This window comes from Sebastes umbrosus, chromosome 11 (genome assembly GCF_015220745.1).
Source record: "Sebastes umbrosus isolate fSebUmb1 chromosome 11, fSebUmb1.pri, whole genome shotgun sequence".
In the NCBI taxonomy this organism is placed as follows: Eukaryota; Metazoa; Chordata; class Actinopteri; order Perciformes; family Sebastidae; genus Sebastes; species Sebastes umbrosus.
Genome location: NC_051279.1, coordinates 13,418,728 through 13,437,660, shown reverse-complemented (window position 1 = coordinate 13,437,660; position 18,933 = coordinate 13,418,728). Strand labels below are relative to the sequence as shown.

Below are 18,933 nucleotides of genomic sequence, written 5' to 3'. Positions count from 1 at the left end.
GTGATTAGATTGGATCAAGTAGGGTATGTATGATGTTTGTATGGAAAGCAGTAATATATATTTCCAGGTTCATACTTGTATTTTGTGTTTCTACTCGAACATGTTTACATGCTGTAATGTTAAAAAAAAACGTTATTTCCTCATACTGTCAACCTGAATATGCCTGTATTTACCCTCTGTCTTAAACGCTCCGTTTTAGCGCATTTTGACGGAATTGCAACAGAATTGCGTTGCTAGGCAACAGCTTGGGTCTATGTGTACTTCCTGTCAACTGATGTCATTCACATCCACTGCAACCAAGAATAAACTGGGACACATTTAGAATGTTTTACGTTTAAAATTGTGTCAAGGGTCTAAATATTGTATATTCGTGACATCACGAAAGGGCAGAAATCCGGACGGCTTGTTTCAAATGCAGAGTTTGTGAATACGGGCTGTGTTTATTTCCCTGTGGATTGAATGTTTCGATACTTACACAGTATTTATATAGGACTTACGCCTGCTTTATAATAAAAAAACATGAAAATCTCACTTTTTTATAATATGGGACCTTTAAGTTACTCCCTGATTGTCATTCCTTAGCCAGCACTTGTGGTGGGTGTTACATAATAGTCCCCGTGCTCTTGCTCTACCCACATCCTGTAAGTAGCTTTTAATTCAGTAATTAATTAATTCAGAGTATCCAGTGTTACACTGGTATCTTATTGGCTAAATCCCATGAAATGATGATTGATTTTTTTTTTTTTTTCCAAGCCAGTTGACCAATAAAATGCTTTTGTTTTGGTGAAAATTTGAAGAAAAATGATGTGATGGGAAGCAATGCATCAAGGCATCCATGTAGTTTAGATACACATGTATTGTGAACACATTATCATCCACTCTGGACATCATGTCTGGCTGTAGCTTTCTGCTGAATCAGCATCCTGTGTGGCTGTCCAACATGTCATTAAGTAAACCTCCTCCTCCTCCTCCTCCTCCTCCTCACTGTCGATGACCACCTATAGGTGTCTTTCAGGGGCCGAAGGGTGGCCGATGTTTCCCGAGAGGAGCCGAGTGTCTCCGAGAGCGAGCAGAGCCCGACATATTCTGAACACCCTCCAAATGTTGAGCCCGAGTCGTGAAGTGCAGCTCTTGAGGGGGGCGAGGTTGGAAGGGAGGGAGAAAACAGGCGACGAGGGAGAAAACAGGCTTCGTCCGCACTGATCTCCTCCTCTGAAAGCATCCAGCATCCTTCACTGACCGCACCGACAGCTCCGACCGGCCAGCTAGAGGTAGGCGAGATGTTTTCTGCTCCTATAAACATGCATGTGCAGGATGTGCAGGATGAAATGTGACTGGTGCGTGACGGGTTAAATTCTGCAGTTTTTTGGTGGGATGCGCTTCTCGGCTATCCCGGCCCGGAGGAGACTGATCAGACTCAAAGCTGTGAGGTTTTATCACCAAGGACACATTATACTGTCTGTCTGTGAGGAAAGCTGTGAAATATCTTCATCCTGTCACTGTATAGGTTGTCACTGTATGTTATAAATGTCAGCCTCCTGGTGGGATTCAATATAATGCATGTTTATTATAGGATGCAAGATGATGTCAAATGTGTCTCACTGCCTTGCACCTATGTAATCATCTTCAATTAAAACTGGTTAAATCTAAGCTGGTCATTAGTCCACCTTAATTGAAAACATGAAATTATAATTAGTGATTATAGGAAAATTAGCCTATATATTATATTTTACAGTCTTATCTCATTCTCCTAAGGCTGACTTCTCTTCCTATTAGTCATAGGGTCCAACATGTTCTCTACAGTTAACACTTAAAAGCTTAATAGCATCCATTATCTTAGAGGATGCTCATGCATCCTGAAGGCTCTCTCCTCCTCCTGCAGTGTGCTGCTCATATAGACTGTTGACCAGAGCTGCATGAAGGCCCACATTAAGCACATGAGAGCTGTATTATAATCTTTTTTTATATATTTTTTTAACTATGAACAAATTCCACATCTTCCATGCTCTTGTCCTTGTGTATTTGTCAATACTGTACACAGCCTCCGCCGCCCCTCCTCCCTCACATCCACTGATTTTAATGAATCTGACAGGTGCAAGCAATATGGTGGAAAGCTGTCTCAATCCTTTAGTTCACTGCGGCCAGCTTTGGAGGATGAATATGTTGTCAGCTGCTACAGGCTTCCTCTCACAGATAAACTTTAGACATTTTTGATTTTGTCTAGACACGATTTTCCGGGTTGTTTGAGCCTCTTTTTTCCCTGCATCATCTCTTTCTGCTGTGCTGATCTGAAACGTGATATGTGTTGTAGTGATGCACCAGTTTGGACATTTGGGATAATCACGAGTTTCTGATTTCTGCAAAGGGAAACACAATATTTGTTTGAATGTGGTGCACCTGAAGTAAACATTCAGCCATTTCTCACATGTGTGTCTCTTGGTGCAGCAGTCCTTTTCTTTCTTTTTAATGCCTCATGATTTATAAATGTGTAGCTCTGTGAGAGGAGGGTACAGTATGTGCATCTGTGTGCCTGCAAATGAGTGTCACTAGTAGCATGCCTCCTCATCATCAGTGGGACCCCACGTAGAGCCATTTCTCCCCAAAAAGAGTAAAGAGAAATGATGAAGGGTGAAGACACAGAGGTGGCTTTGTAGGGTCCCCCACATCTGCAGTCATTGAAGGCATTTCCGCCTCTTTAAACCCTGCGGACAAAGACCTGTCTGTCCTTCCAGTAAGTAGGGAGTTTGGAGTTAGAAGGAACACAGGCACAGGCTTTGATTTCAGAGTGGGATGCACTGGCTTGGATTATATAAGATAAGGAGGAGGAGAGGATGAAAGAGACGTGATAAAAAAAGAGAGAGAGAGAGAAAAAGGGAAATGAGAGAGATGCCCCGAGATCGGCAGCGTAAGGTTCGGGTTGAGAGAGGAGTCACGCTGAGAAGACAAAATGTGGTGGGAAGAAAGCGAGAGAAGATACGGACAGAGTTGTCAAACAGAGGCATAGAGAGTTAAGGAAGAGGAGATGGAAGCTTGAACAGGGTCGTGATGGTGGCAGAAAGAAACACTTTGAGATGTGTGAATGGTGACAGAAGTGAGAAAAGAGGGAAGAGTCAAATGAGGTAAAATAAAAAGAGTGAAGCCAAGTGAAGGGAGGGAAAGATCGCAGATGGCACCCTCGTCTGTGTCCATGCCCCGGAGGGCAGTGTGTGAATAAGCTAGTTATAATACAGCTTATTACGTGTGTTTTCATGTGCTTGCGTGTTTTGTGCTCAGTGAGGCGGCCGTCCTAGTGTCAGCTTTGGCCTCAAAATGCTTAAAATCACACAGAAATGGAGGAGAAGATCATTTGCTTCACAGATCTCATGTAGAAACAGCAGATTGGCTGCGGTGACTCCACGAGGCCCTACTGCTGTGACAAACAGATGGACACGGTTCACTTCTCTCTTTCTGCAGAGCCAACCTACGATTGCTGCATTAATTAAATGCTGATGGCCACAGGGGTCAACAGTCATCAGTGCGTGATGCAGTGGCCTCACACAAGTGTTCAAATCCCAGAGGAGAAGGCAAAACATTCCCGAAACAAGGATTGGGGACTGCAGTAAAAAACAAAATTCCAGTGTAATTTGAGTTATACAGATGACTGCCGCAAAGGGTTGTTTGCCAAGAGACACTGTGACGCATCTTTGTTCCATATTTTATTTCAGATGCCATGGATCCAGTGGGCTTTTTTGGGCTTTGTGCCTGGAGTGTGGAGCGCAGATGTGTCAGACACAGTGTATGAGGCCTTCTGTGAAGCAACGACTTTGATTGTCAGATTAGGACACTGTGAAATGTTGTTACCAAATAAGAGGAATTGGCCTCTCTGCTGTTGCTCTTTAGAAATGTCTTCAGATCACGCATATACGAAAGACAGACGGACATACAGGAAATGCACACATAGGCTTATACACAGTGTGAAGATGGCCTCGTCATTTCCTGCAGGAATGGGATGTCTTATGATGTCTCCAGTGTTACAATGAGACGCTTTAATCTTTACTGCATGTTTATTAGCTGCTGCAAAGTGTGACTGTGAGCACTGCAGGTGTTCCCTCCCAGTCCCCTCTTGGGCCTTGTAAATGGAAACCGCAGCAAAATCTCTTTTGCACAAACTCTCTTGATGTGTTGCCTCAGTGTAGCAGAAGGCAGCTCACATCATCCTATCCCCCTCAGTGATGCAGTTGAAGCAGCAGTGGGTAGAAATGGAGCAAATATGATCAATGAAACGGTCACTATATCCTGACCGTAGCGCATGAGACAAAAATCATGAAAAAAATCATGTGCCTCTGTGTCTTCCGGTGCTCCTAATGGCATCTGCAAGATTTCAAAGACCGGAGGAAAACAACCAATCGGAGCCGAGCTGGAGCCTGCCGTCTCTGAGCCGCTGTCAATCACTCGCAAACTCCGATCAAACGGTCAAACTAGGCAGCGCTGATCAAATATGAATCAATATTCTGTTACTGTAATATATTTCTCGCCTCAAATATTTTCAGAAACATCTTGTAGTGTACTGTTTAGCTGTAAAGCTGCCATCTTGAGATAAGTGGAGGAAATACCAGGCACCGCCAACCAGCTGGAGCAAACGTTCTCATTTTACAGCTAAACAGTACACTACAAGATGTTTCTGAAAACATTTGAGGTGACAAATATATTACAGTAACAGAATATTGATTCATATTTGATCAGCGCTGCCTAGTTTGACTGTTTGATCGGAGTTCGCGAGTGATTGACAGCTGCCTCCGTTGAATGAACAGCCAATAGGAACACTCTCTCTCTCTGAAATGACCTGTGATTGGCCAAAGTCTTCCGTCACAGGCTAGATTTTTTAAAGCCTGAAAACAGAGCCACGAGGAGGTGCAGAATTCTAGTTATCTCTCAGAGCACTTGAATTACGATATGCTGAAAGGTTATTATGTAATTTTTGCCCAATGATGCCAAAAACTTTCTGCCTACTGCAGGTTTAATCACAATTCTTCTGCGAAACCGCCGTAATGTTGTGTAAATTTGTTCGCCCCGCAGCGCTTCTCGCTCTGGACATTTGCTGTTGGGAACTCAGCCAAGTCGTCACTCAGTCCCCACAATCTGAATTATCTCGAGATACATGAATTATTCTGTGTTTAAAATCAGTCACATAATCAATAGACAATCATTGACAGCAATCCAAAGCCAGGTGGCCCTGGTAAACATGCACATTCACTTAAAAGGGAAGGGCCTCTTTGAGACATAAATGCCTGCTGGTATGGCCTTTAAACAACACTAACTGTGACTCATAAATCTACTCTTGACCCTGGTTTTAAATTGAGTTCAGGTACGCTATTAAGTTATAATGACACTGTCATTAGTTTTCTCAACAAAAGTTGCACCACAGGCTGTTTTTTTAATGTCTGAAGTCCAATAATAACCTCAAGGCAATCGCAGATAAATTAAATTTACAAGGACGGCAAGATTCTCTGTAGATAGTGTCTTCAGGGAGTTTTTTTTTTTTTAGATCTTTAGAGTGATTCGATAGGCTAATGGATTTCTTAATCCACTTTAAAGAACATATACAAGAGAGCAAAGAAAGAAAGACAATGCTGACCTCAAAGGTATGCACTGTTTTATATGAATAATGAAGCATATTCATACAATTATTATGAGCTTGTATATACTTTCACATAACAAGGAGACTTTTGTGGCCTATAGATAACCTTGGCTTCATGCTACTTAGCTGCAGCGCTGTCTGACTGTGAGCACTGCAGCTGTTTCCTCCTGCTCCCCTCCTGGGCTTTTAAAATGAAAACCACAGGAAAGTTTCTTTTGCTCCAACCCCTTGATGTGTTGCTGCCTGTGATGTCTCTCAGCACAGAAGAGAGCCGTTCCCGTCATCGATATCCCCCTCAGTGCTGCAATTAATCAGGATCCTTCTCAGAATCCTGCCACTGAGGTAGAAATGATGTTTTGGCCCGTTTCCCTTTACCATTCTGGACGTTTCCAACAACAATAGCCAGCAACATATTTCCACGTTACGCAAGAGATTCTTGAATCTTTGTAGCAAGATAGTTGATACTATGAGGAACATTTTATACCTAGATTGACACTTTTCTATTAATAATTATAGAGTTTTTCTCTTGACGGTAAACTCAATTTTTAACTTCTGCTGGGATGGTGTGTGTGTGTGTGTGTGTGTGTGTTTGTGCTTACATGTCAGCAGGAAATCTGCATAACCGGTGAACAGACTCCGATTATATTTGGTGCACAGATCAACCTCGATCCAAAGAACAATTGATTACATTTTGGGGGTGATCGAATATAGGACTTGAGCCAGAAGGTTGTTGTTGTATTTTCAGCCAATATTAAAACTAACGGAAACGGTCACAATATTCCAAATCTTCTCATTTATAGTATGAAGACGAACAGCCCCTTCAAATTAAAAGCAACTGCCTGCTTTCGAAGAATGCAGAGCAACAAAATCAAACTAAGAACCACACTTTCAGTTTGTGCACGAGTGTGAAGTTCACTGTCTGTGCGTTCCAGTACCCATACTACCATACTATTTAATATGAAAGAAAAAGCAATACATAGGCTTCGTCCGAAATCCCACACTATGTACTACATACCCAATATGTGTACAATCATTCAGCATACTTTTGTGTGAATAAACAGTAGTATGCATCTTTTCGGACGCACTGAGCAGTAATTTACGTCTTCACTTCCTGAGAGCCTCCTTGCCGGTTGGAGATGTGTAACCATGGTAACCCGTGCCAACCTCATGTGACCAAAACGACAGTGTGTGAGAATCAAAGTCTGAATTAATTTAAATATACTGTATATTACGCCTAGCAAAGTGAAATCTTATACTTACAGTTGATGTTACAGAGCTGTCCGTCAACAACTTTTATGAATGTTGTTGTCACTATGGCATTGCATTGTGGCTATTCTGACCCACAATCCTCTGCACAGCGGATATATGAGCAAGAGGGTCAAAGTTGAAGGTGAAATGTTATTGAAGTAGTATGTCGCAATTGTATGCATACTGCATGCAACAGTACGTACTTTGTGAGGGCAGCTGCAGTACATACTAAGAGTAAAAAGTGTGTGATTTGGAACGTAGCATTTATGTGCCTCAGTGGATGCTTCATTCATCACAATCCAGGGATGACGTCACTGTGAATAAGCAACAGGGTTGAGCGATATCTGCCTCTCCTCTGATAAATCCTCTCTACTGATTCAGAACATATACAAATGTAAAGGAGAGGATAGAAGAAGATTAATATATATGTACAAATATGGAGGCAATAAAATAATGTTGCCTTATTATGTTCACTTTGCATCTTCCTTTTTTCTTTCTAGGCTCAAAACAATCGGCCAGGATGGCGACAGTCAGTGTGATCGCATTCAGCCTTCTGCTCACCACAGGTATGTTAAGAAAACTGTGTGATGCTGTTCCCTCCAGTAGTGATCTGGAAATGTGGAAATTGTGTCTTTTTTCCACCAATATCAGTGTTCAATAATCAGCTGATTGTACTACACTGTGTTATTTCAGGAAACACAGTTTTATTTAATAGTGCAAGGTGAGTTTGATGTTGCTGGAACACTCAGTTTGTCTACTAGACAACATGGGAAGTAATCCAGAAGAATATGTGAGAAGAAAGTGTAGAAAAATAAATGTATTTTTATAGAGACGAAAAGGACTCAGACACTGTATTTTAGTTTAACTGATGATGAAAGGAGTCATAATATTACTGATATCACTTTTGATTTGTATTTTCTTTCATCTTTGTTTACAGCTCTCTCTGCCCCTCTGAAAGGTAAGATTTAATGTACCAATGCACAAAGAGTGTATCACTCATCAATTATAAATTATGAACTTGTCTTGCCCTCTTACGTGTTTGTCAACGCTTCCTCCGTCTCTCGTCCATCATGTGATCCAGTTGACGATGAATCCGAGACCTTGCTCCACGGCAATGACTTCAACATCATGCTGCCCTCACTCTCGTGGGAGGTCACGTTTCGGAACAGGTCTGCTCCGCGGTCGGGTGATGTGTTACTGATGCGTGACGGCAAAGTGGTCAACAGTCGGGTCAAACTCAACGCCATACTCAGTCACCTCATTGTAGACAACGTGGGTGAGGGAGACGAGGGCCGGTACACTCTGAAGAACCCAGAGAATCCAGAGGACATCAGACTCATAACGCTTGTAGTCCGAGGTACAGGATGACATGAGTGTGTGATACATTAGGAATGGTAATGAAGCATAGACTCAACTGACATGTTACACTCTCACAGGCAGAACTGCAATTTCAATTCAAAACTCTATTTAAAATCTAACGGAGGACACAAATTCATAAAATTTAAACCCAAATTAGCATCAGTTCCTTTTGGATGATCTCATCTGTGATACTAAATGGATGAGGTCATAATAAACTAGTGTTTCTATCCATCAATAAAACTATTAATTGCACTTTTCAATACAATACAGACCAGCAAAATAACATTTTAGATCCTTCATTGTACAAGCATTTTTATATTTGAAGAAGTTTTTGCTTTTGCTAATGATGACTTTCAAATAGGGCTGCAACTAACAATTATTTTCATAATCGACTAACCTTCTGGTTATTTTCTCAATGAATCGGTCAAGAGTTGAGTCAAGATGATGTCACAAAATTGTTGAAAATGTCCATCACAGATTTGCAGAGACATTTTTTGGTGATGTCAATTCCTGGTTTGTCTTGTTCACAACCAAAAGGTATTAAATTTACTATCACGAAGGACTAAAGAATGAATTTAACTATAAGAAGCTGGAACCTGTGAATTTGTGAACTGTAATGCCTATTTCTCGCATAAAATGTTTTCAGAATCATCTTGTAGTGTACTGTTTAGCTGTAAAAATGAGAAAGTTTGTGACCCGGCAGCCATGTTGAGATCAGTTGAGGAAATAGCAAGCACCGCCCACCAGCCGGAGCAAACTTTCTCATTTTACAGCTAAACAGTACACTACAAGATCTTTCTGAAAACATTTGAGGCGAGAAATAGCCCTTATTGTAACAGAATATTGATTCATATTTGATCAACGTTGCCTAGTTTGACCTTTTGATCAGAGTTCGAGAGTGATTTACAGCTGCCTCCGTTGAAAGAGCAGCCAATAGGAATGCTCGCTCTCTGAAATTACCTGTGATTGGCCAAAGTCTCCAGTCACGAGCTAGATTTTTTAAAGCCTGAAAACAGAGCCATGATGAGGTGCAGAAGTCTGGTTTTCTCTCAGAACACTTGAATAACAATATGCTGAAAGGTTATTATGGAATTTTTGCCCAATGATGCCAAAAATATTCTGCCTACTGCAGGTTTAATTTGCAGGCTTCACTAACAAAACTAGAACTAGATCGCGGGTACAAGTGGCTGAAATTTGGTTTTCTCAGGAGGTTGGCTGGCGTCTCCCTTAGAGATATGGGTGAGAAGCTCAGTCATCCGTGAGGGACTTGGAGTACAGCCGCTACTCCTTTGCGTTGAAAGGAGCCAGCTGAGGTGGTTCAGGCATCTAGTAAGGATGCTTCCTGGGTGCCTCCCTAGGGAGGTGTTCCAGGCACGACCAGCTGGGAGGAAGCAACGGGGAAGACCCAGGACTAGGTGGAGAGATTATATCTCCACACTGGCCTGGGAACGCCTCGGGATCCCCCAGTCAGAGCTGGTTAATGTGGTGGTAAAGGGAAGTTTGGGGTCCCCTGCCGGAGCTGTTGCCCCCGCAACCCAACCCCGGATAGGCAGTTGAAGATGAGAGATGAGAGAGATGACTAACAAAACATATGACGATCTTATAAAAAATGATACATTGTTATCGTTTTAACTACCTAACTGTATATAAAATTGATAAAATTAGCTCCACCTCGACACAAACGTAAAATGCTACTTACACATGAATACATGAATTTAATAATCCAATAACATATTTAATACTATGTCTCTCAGATAGGGAGTTCTCTACATTGAATACTTTTAATACTTAAAGTACATTTTGCTGATAATCCTTCAATGCTCTCTCAATGCTGGACTTTTACTTGTAATGGAGTGTTTTTCACCTTGTGGTATTGTTACTAGTATCTGAATACTTCCTCCACCATCAGAGCCACAACCCCAGGATGAAGAATAAGCCTCTTTATATCTGATCTGGAATCAGACTCATGGTAGTGTAGGCGCTGTCACTTCTCCTGCTTTAATCATGCAGTCAGCAACCAAATAAACTCACTCAGTTACGCACCCTGTTTGTCCTCAGAGTGTTACGAGTTGCATCAGTGTTGACTCTGATGAGATTAGACACACAAACACGTACACACACGAGAGAGGGAGGGAGGTTGTGGGCTCAAACCCAGCATGGATAAAGGCGTCTGTAGCGTAGCAATATGTGGAAGATGTGCCATATGGAGGGAGTAATGTGTTGTGAGTGGATGAAGAGGTGTGTGTATGTGTGAGAGCATGCCGGAGCTGCCAGGCAGTAATTATGCAGCTCTTTAACCACCAACCCACTCCTCTCTCCTTCCCTTCCTGCTGTTTTCCTCTCTTTATCTTGTCTTTGCTGCCTTTCTCTCTGTTTGGTTTGTATCTCTACCCTTTCATTTCAGCTGCCCTGATATTTCTGGATCAGTGCTCTTTTCTCTGCATCTGTCCCCCCTTTTGCCACATCTGTCAAGCCAGTCCCTCTTCCTCTTTCTTCCTCACTCCTTCACCCCTATCTGTCCTTTCTCTCACTTCAACTCTATTTCTATCATTTGTTCCTTCACTTGAAGAAATTCTCTCTCTTCCTTCACTTCTTTCTACTCAACCCTTTAATGTCCACACTAAGAAAAACAATGGAATTTTTTTTCTCTTTGCATTTTTTTACTTCCTTGGGGCAATAATTACAACAATCTATGACCCCACATTTTCTTTTAAATATAAGTCTCTACCAAACAGTTGAGATGTTGCTTCATAGTAAAAGAAAACTAAAAACCATGTACTGTTATTATGCTAGAAATAGGTTAGTACACCAACATATGTCAATTTGTCACCATGAAATTAGCAGTAATAGTATTATTTCAATGTATTTATTCTAGATATTTACCATATTTACAGTAGGCTATGTTCAAGACATCTCAGAAATGGTGAAAAATCATACTGATATCATTTTTTCATGACATATTAAATGGAAAGACATTAATAAGAATCATAAATACTTTATTGATCCCCGGGAGGAAATTGGGGTGTCACAGTTGCTCTTATGTAAACATAAAGAAATGTAAGAAAAATAGAAATAAGTAAGTAACATGTCAACTATCTACATAGTGATACAATATTGTACATAATGCTACATTATACTTTTAAATTACAAAATTAAATATATGATATTAATAACATGTTCACAAGTTTTTTTTTATTTCATAAAAATTTAAATGTATAATCTTACCCTTACTACTTTTACCACTTAATGGAAATTCAACCGTTTGGTCAAGCATGTTTTTAGACAGTAAAAAAAATCATACTTAATAAATTATTTCACCATATATAATGGAATAACATTAAATTTATCATAATAATAACAATTAATAATCAAACCTTTTTTTTATTTAGTAGCAAAATTTAAAATATATTATTATGTTAACTACCTTTTCCATGAAAAGACAATTGAATAATTTGGTAGAGCATGTTTTGTAGGAAATGATTTGCCCCATATTAGACTTTTTTTTGTATCAGGTTACATTATTTTGTTCAGAAAGGCCTCTGAAACTATATGTTGGAAAAAATATGCACTCAGGTTGAGTTAGGTTCAACACATCTTTCAATAAGATATAAAATGTGCTACCAAACAATCAAGCAGGACATTAAAGGGTTAAAGGCAATTTCTTGTCCTCTTTAAATATCCTTGTTGCTTCCTTTTACTCCAGAACAAATGACTAACCTTCCTGCTTTTACCTTCTAGATTGCTCCTTCGATCAGTCCATTAAATATGGAGACAACTTCAATATTCCAGTGTTAGGGGTGACTCCCCCCATCACCCTGGAGTACAAGCCCAGTACTGTGGAGGCCAACCAGACATCAAGGTACACTGATTTTAATCTGTTTCTTACCATGATGTGCATGCACTGCGACAGCGTGCCTCAGACTCACCAAGAAAGGTCAAGGAAAGTTCATCCTCTATGATCTTCCTCTTCCTGCAGACCTGCTCTGATGCTGCTGACCAGCACAGGGATGTCCAGGGACGGCTACCAGGGTCGCATCAGCGTCAACGAGCGCCACGTCACCCTCAGCACTGGCACGGGCTCAGACGCAGGCAGCTACACTGTCAGGGATGCCGAAGGTGTCATCCAAAGCAAAATATGCCTCAACGTCAGAGGTGAGAGCACAAATGAAGACTTATATCTTTTCTTCTCCCATGCTTGACCTGTTTTAAACGGCCGGCACCTTCCATCAGGATATTGTTGTTTCCTTTCTAGTTATTCCGCTCCTGTTGTCTGCCATAATGGCTTTTTAAAGACCCTAACGTTAATGGGCTCTAGCAGGCTAATGCATTTTAGATGATCCATGGTGCCTGTGAACAGTGCTGTGCTGTACTTATCGTACGTCCTCCCTCCTCCTCTGTCTGTCTGTGTCGCAGAGCACCAAAACTTTGTGACCTTGCCACACGGTAACAGACTGAAGATCAACCTGATACTCAACAGCTCCTTGGTCCGTCTCTACTACACCCCGGACAATGATCGCATAACCCGTCTGCTGCTGGACAAGGGAGAATTCACAAGTGTAACTGGAGCCTCTTATTTCTGTTTAACCCCACCACTGTTGTGATTAGGAATTATGTACTGTATATATCTTATAAAATGTACAATTTATGCTTTTGTATTTGGACATATAATATAGCTAGTTAATATGTTTCATATTCAGCTACAAAACAAGTGCTATGAAGACCAGACCTGTTATATGTCTGACAAATGCTGCTAAAGGACATTTAATCCAGTGTACAACCCACCTTTTTTTTTACCAGTGTGTGTTGTTAAAAAGGACCTATTGTGCTTATTTTCAGGTGCATACTTTCGTATTTTGGGTTTCTCCTAGAAGAAGTTTAGAGGCTTTAATGTTAAAAAAACGCTTTCTTTTTCTCATACCGGCTGTGCTGCAGCCCCCCCCCCCCCCCCCGCCCTCCAGTCTTCTCTGATTGGTCAGCTGGCCCACTCTGTTGTGATTGGTCAACCAAACCAAACTCTTCGGACTCCACTCCAGCTCCGCTCTAACTAGCCTTGTTTGAGTACGTGCCAAACTAGCCGCTAGACAGATATTATAGCAACCTGTTACCTGGTGACATCACCACGTAACGGAAGAAAAGGCGGGACTTTGCAGACCTTTAACATGCACAAAAACTATATACAGCAACACACTAAAGAACAGGGAAATAGCACAAAAGCACAATAGGTCCTCTTTAAGTTGACTTCACAGCGTAAACCTTTTGTAAACGGCTATAATTGGTGTTGCTTCAATTTATATTTCTATTTATATTAATATATTTATATATTTATATTTATTAATATTCTATGTATCTTTTTTTTTAAGTTAAATGTATAATGTCTGTCTTTTCTAGGCCAGAGAGGAGCTGGGTCTCGAGGACCGTATGTCTATGGAGGGTTCAATGGTTTATCTGGACCAGTTCAAGGGTACAGATGTAGGCCAGTTCAAAATTACTGACATACTGGGTTTCCCTGTGTCCAACATCCACGTGAAGCTACAACGTAAGGATGGGGATGGGGATGAAGGAATGGTTGAAAAATGGGTTAAATTACGTTAGATGATGATGTTAATGATGATGATGTTTATATTGTTGTGGTAGCTGCTAAAGGATGATATCAAAACCAAAATAATTGTTTTGTGGCTTAAAAAGAAAGAATAAACCCTTTCTTTTTTCAACTGTGTTCGTGCATTGGAATTTCAACACGTCAATGAAAGGTCAGCTGAATTAATTATTCTCCCACTCCTGTCCTTCTCTCCCCTGTCCCGCCGTGCCACCATGCAGCCTACAAGCTGGAGTCAGTGTATGTGGCCATCATTGCCCTGTTGGGCCTGCTGGTTTTCCTGCTGCTGGTTTGTCTGCTGTCCTGCCTGATCAAAGTGAAGAAGAGGGCCAAGAGGGCCGCTGTTCTGGAGAAGATCGCCGAGAACTCTGGCAAAGAGGACGAGGGAGAGGCCTTCAGACAGGTTGGAGGAACAAAGATAGGCCTATAACAGACAATGTGATAATGATGATGATGTGTATCCTGATATAATGGAGGACTATTGTTCTGTCTGTGTGCATCTTCACAGGTGGTCAAGAACATCACCAAACTCAGTGAGGAATCCAAGCATTCCCAGGCAGACAATACAGAGAAATCGCAGAGCACCGAGGTGGACATTAAAGTAAGAATATATCATATTTCTTTCTTAAAACTGAGTCTTTCAGAGGTTTTAATAATGTCTCCACTGTTTTCTGCGTTCAGATAGCTGCAGCTTATTCAGAACGCTGCTGCTAGAGTCCTCACTAAGATCAAGAAAGTGGATCGCATCAGTCCAGGTCTCAGATCTTTGCAGTGGTTTCCTGTGTGACAAAGAATTTTCTGATATTACTGTTGGTTTATAAAGCACTGAGGGCCAAACTACGTTTTTGATCTGCTGCTATGTTATGAACCGTCCAGACCTCTCAGGTGTTCTGGGACGGCTTACTGTCCCCAGAGTCCAAACTATAATAGAGAAGCAGTTTTTATGCACCAATTATCTGGAACAAACTCCCAGAAGACCTGAGATGTGCTCCAAATCTCAGTTCTTAAAACAATTCTGTTTGCCGCTGACCCTTTATTACATTTAATTTGGGACTATTCATTCATATATTGCACTGCACTGTAGCTGAGCTGTGACGTTTATTCTCCTGTTTTATTCGATTTTAACTTTTATTACCTTCTGTTTTATTTAAAATCCTATTTATATGTTCCCTTTATATTGCCTTGTGCCGTGTCTGTTTTATCTTGTCTGAGCATCTTTTTATGTCTTCTGTAAAAGCACTTTGAGTTGTGTTCTTGTTGAGGGGCACTATGCAAATAAACTTGCCTTACTGTATCTTTTTGTTTGTTTGAACTCAGGGTCTGGAGGTTTCTTCTAAAGAGGTCGGAGTCGGTAACCTTGACACCAGTGACTCTGGCGTTGGCTTTAACACCGCCCTCCCACTGGACACTGACACTGATGCTGCTGATCAAAACCTCGACTCTGTGGCTGAAGGCATCTCTGAATCCAAACCAAGTCCACCGTCTGCTCCTGCTGCTGAGTCCACGCCAAGCGCTCCACCAGCCCTGGAAATAAAATCCAGTCCAGTAGCTGAAACTAAAGCCTCCCCAGCACCCGAGACCAAGAAAACCCCCGATCAGCCAGTGGAAGCAAAGTTGGACGTGCCCAAACCAGCGGATGTTAAGCTCAGCCCAGCCTCAAGCCCCGAGCCCAAGGCTCGTCTGAGTCCAGCTGATCCAAAGCCTGCACCCAGCCCGAGCCCAGAGCCTAAACCAGCTTCTCCCAAAGCCCCCACTCCAACACCTGAAAGTAAGAGTGCCCTGACTCCTACACCTGAGCACCCCAAACCAACCACACCAGAACCTATTACCAATGGTACACCTGAGCCAGGCCCGGATTCCAAACCAAGCCCGGATCACGCCGATATTATCGGAGCTCCAAAAGCGGCTCCCCCTAAAACCCCTGAAGTGGAGCTGAAACCTAGCGGTGCCGCGCTGGAGGCCAGCAACGACGGCACCGGGGCTGAGGATTCGACCACCACCACCTGAGAACTCCCCCGGGTAAAGATCCAATGGAAGCACCGCAGATCTTCTCCATCCACCGCCACTGTAGACAATGAACCCCCCTACCAAATAATGAAGAAACCACTGAAACTGGAGGCGAGGACTTCCTTTTTAACACGTCTAATGCCTGAACGCAGTATTACTTTGATAACGGTATCTCACTCACACACTAACACATAACCTTTGAGACTCATAACCTTGAGGGCTTGTTGATTGTTTAACATTTTAGTTGTATGCACCACCTTGCAGTTTTTATGGTAACTTCATGGTGAAACTGACAGACTGCAAATGAATTCCTTTGCAGAGTTTACAAAACTCCACATAAGGTCTTTTTTAACATGATGACGTAGCAGAAAGGTTTACAACATTTCATTAAAACAAGAATTTACTAGAATTCCTTCTACCATCTAAAATGCTTGTTCCTCTATCAGCATGTGGATAAAACAGACAAACTGCATGCAATTTTCAGCCAATGATATCTCAAACCTACAAAAATGTGTCGTGACGCTTTCCTCAAAACGGAAATGAAAGCCCTTTTGATCACACACTGTACATAGCTGAAATACAGACGCTTGTGCAGGTCTTCTTTCTTCAGACACATCTGCAATACATTTTCACATGTAAAAAAAAAAAGATTAGTTTTGCATAACTTTACCGACACAAGAAAACATACTACTAACCCTACTATTTATAGTCTCTGAGATTGAGATTCAGACTCCCAGTGGATATCTCAGATGATTAAAATGTGTTTTGCAGACTGATCCCTCAAGTCCGGATCAACCACTTTACTGCCTTTGATCCGGATTTCCCCATGGCTCTATAAAAATCCCATTATTCCCGCAGTTTAATAGCAAGCTCACGCCAGCAGCAACTCTGGCACTTAACGGGACCACCATGTTCCCGCTGTACGTCGGGCTTTTCAGAGGTGAAATGCTGAATGAAAGCGTCTGGTGGGTTCAGATAGAACATGCTTTCTTTCTTTCATTACCCTTCCCTCCTTCCTACCTTAAGGCTTTCCTTTTGCTGTCCTTCCTTCAATGATCGTCCCCTTTCTTTCCTTCCACCTTTGTCTCCTTTCCTTTGCTGGGCATAATTTTAACTACTTATACTTACAGCCTTTGACAGAGATTAGAATCATGACTTTAGTTATTTATTTTGTATTCAAACTAGATATTTGGTTGTGTTGACCGTGACAGAAAGTAGTACCTGTGTCTTTGGCTCTCTGAAATTTGGCAAAAGCTTAATCATTACTACCTATCATCTTTAATGGCTCCAAAATACTCCAGTGAGGCCTTTATCAATGGCACGACATCATCTTTGTGGATGTTCAGTCAACACAAAATAGTTGAATCTCTTGTAAGGTCTTGAAATGTAGGAAAATCCATCTCCGACCAACTGGCATTTCTCGGTAGCTTTCCTGACTAATAGATTTTTCTTACAAGTAAATTGATATCAGGCGAAACGTCAGCATTTAAAAGAAGACCTATGACCAGATAGGTTTAGATGTCAGATTTGATACTAAGATCAATAAATATTAAAAACATAATTAAGGGGCCTCAATGTTGAATGGACAAACAGATGTATTACATTACAAAGGCTTTCTAATGTAAAACATGTAAAACACTAGATCTGTGAAGGAACCACGAACCCATTTTGGCGATACTAACAATTGTCTTCATACACACATATACACACACACAGACACACATTCCAGCCTTGTAAATATTGCATGTGTACGCCGGTTTAACCCCCTCTAGGCTGAATGTTTCTAGTGTATAGAATGGTTATTGTATTATACTTAATAATAAAGAAGAAAACTAATTTAAATTTCTCACCAACCTTAAACCCAGAATATAAAATATATACACATACAGTACTATATACACTAATATTCACTAACGTCTTGAACTAATTTAAGAACCAAATATTGTAAAAATCCATCAAGACTATATTAGATCTTTTTAGATCAATTATCTGCTGTTATTGCCATCCCAACCTGACGATACTCACACAGCATCTCTCACAGTATTTACATGTTGTATTCAAATGTTTAACCTATGTCACTTAAAGACTGCAGCATGCCCACAACATGAAAACAGGCTTTTATTGTCCTCAAGTTGTGTCTGTGTGTGTGACCAGAGGAGTGATGTTTTAATGTTGCCATCATTGTGTGTTTGGGGTTTCTGTATGACGCACATATCTGTGAGTGTGAATGATTTATGACCGAGTGTGTGTGCTGAATCTATGCATATAGGCCGTTTGTACAGAAAGACACAACTGTACTTTATGTGTGCTTCTCCGTCTGTTGTGAGTGAGGTATTCATGTGCCTGCTTAAAATCGTCCCGCAACGTGAAAAAAAACAAGTGCTGTGTTATAAGTCATGGGTGTGAATGTGTTTAAAGCCACAAAATATTGTAAAAGATATTGTAACTTTGAGATATTTGAGTGACTCTTGTCTTTGTTTAGTGCCTAAAATGTATACTGGATAGTTGGCCTGTATTCTGTCATTTGCCGACACTCCTAATGGCACCTTTTTCCTAATAGGTCACGAAAGCTGTTTGCACACCTGACTGAACAAAGTGGTACCACTGACTGGCCAATGATATGCTAATGTGTAGGAGGTATGTGACATATTGTATAAAGATGACATCCAGAGGACTCTGAGTAGCAAAAGGAGTGCTGAGTGTGCTCAATTTGTGAGTTTGCTTTCCATTTCATTAAAGGGGACCTATTGTGCTTTTTCCCTTTCCTTTAGTGTGTTATATAATTTTTTGTGTATGTAAAAATTCTGTAAAGTTACAAAGCCCAAAGTCCACGCCAAAGGGAGTTACTCTCCCCCTACAGAAACACTGCTCCTGAACTGCCTGAAACGCCTTGATTGAAGTCCCGCCTTTTCTTCAGTAACGTGGTGATGTCACCAAGTAACACGTTTGCATATTACCTGCCTAGCAGCTAGTTTGGCACGCCCTCAAATAAAAGCTAGTGAGAGCGGAGCTGGAGCAGAGTTTGGGTCGGTTGACCAATTACAACAGTGGGCCAGCTCACCAATCAGAGCAGACTGAGCTTTGGGCAGGTTCTCAAACAGAGGGT

The 18,933-nt window shown here is 41.4% G+C and overlaps 1 protein-coding gene across 1 annotated transcript; it reads left to right on the top strand.

The window, feature by feature from the left end:
• The first annotated feature begins 1,042 nt into the window (after positions 1-1,042).
• On the top strand, positions 1,043-18,592 carry si:dkeyp-77h1.4. Its single transcript, XM_037783981.1, has 11 exons — positions 1,043-1,271; positions 7,366-7,431; positions 7,803-7,823; positions 7,947-8,222; positions 11,963-12,083; positions 12,201-12,376; positions 12,638-12,780; positions 13,613-13,760; positions 14,042-14,223; positions 14,329-14,421; positions 15,138-18,592. Exons 2-11 carry the CDS (start codon positions 7,386-7,388, stop codon positions 15,825-15,827), a joined length of 1,896 nt encoding a protein of 631 aa, XP_037639909.1. The 5' UTR covers positions 1,043-1,271; positions 7,366-7,385; the 3' UTR covers positions 15,828-18,592.
• Positions 18,593-18,933: the final 341 nt, after the last annotated feature.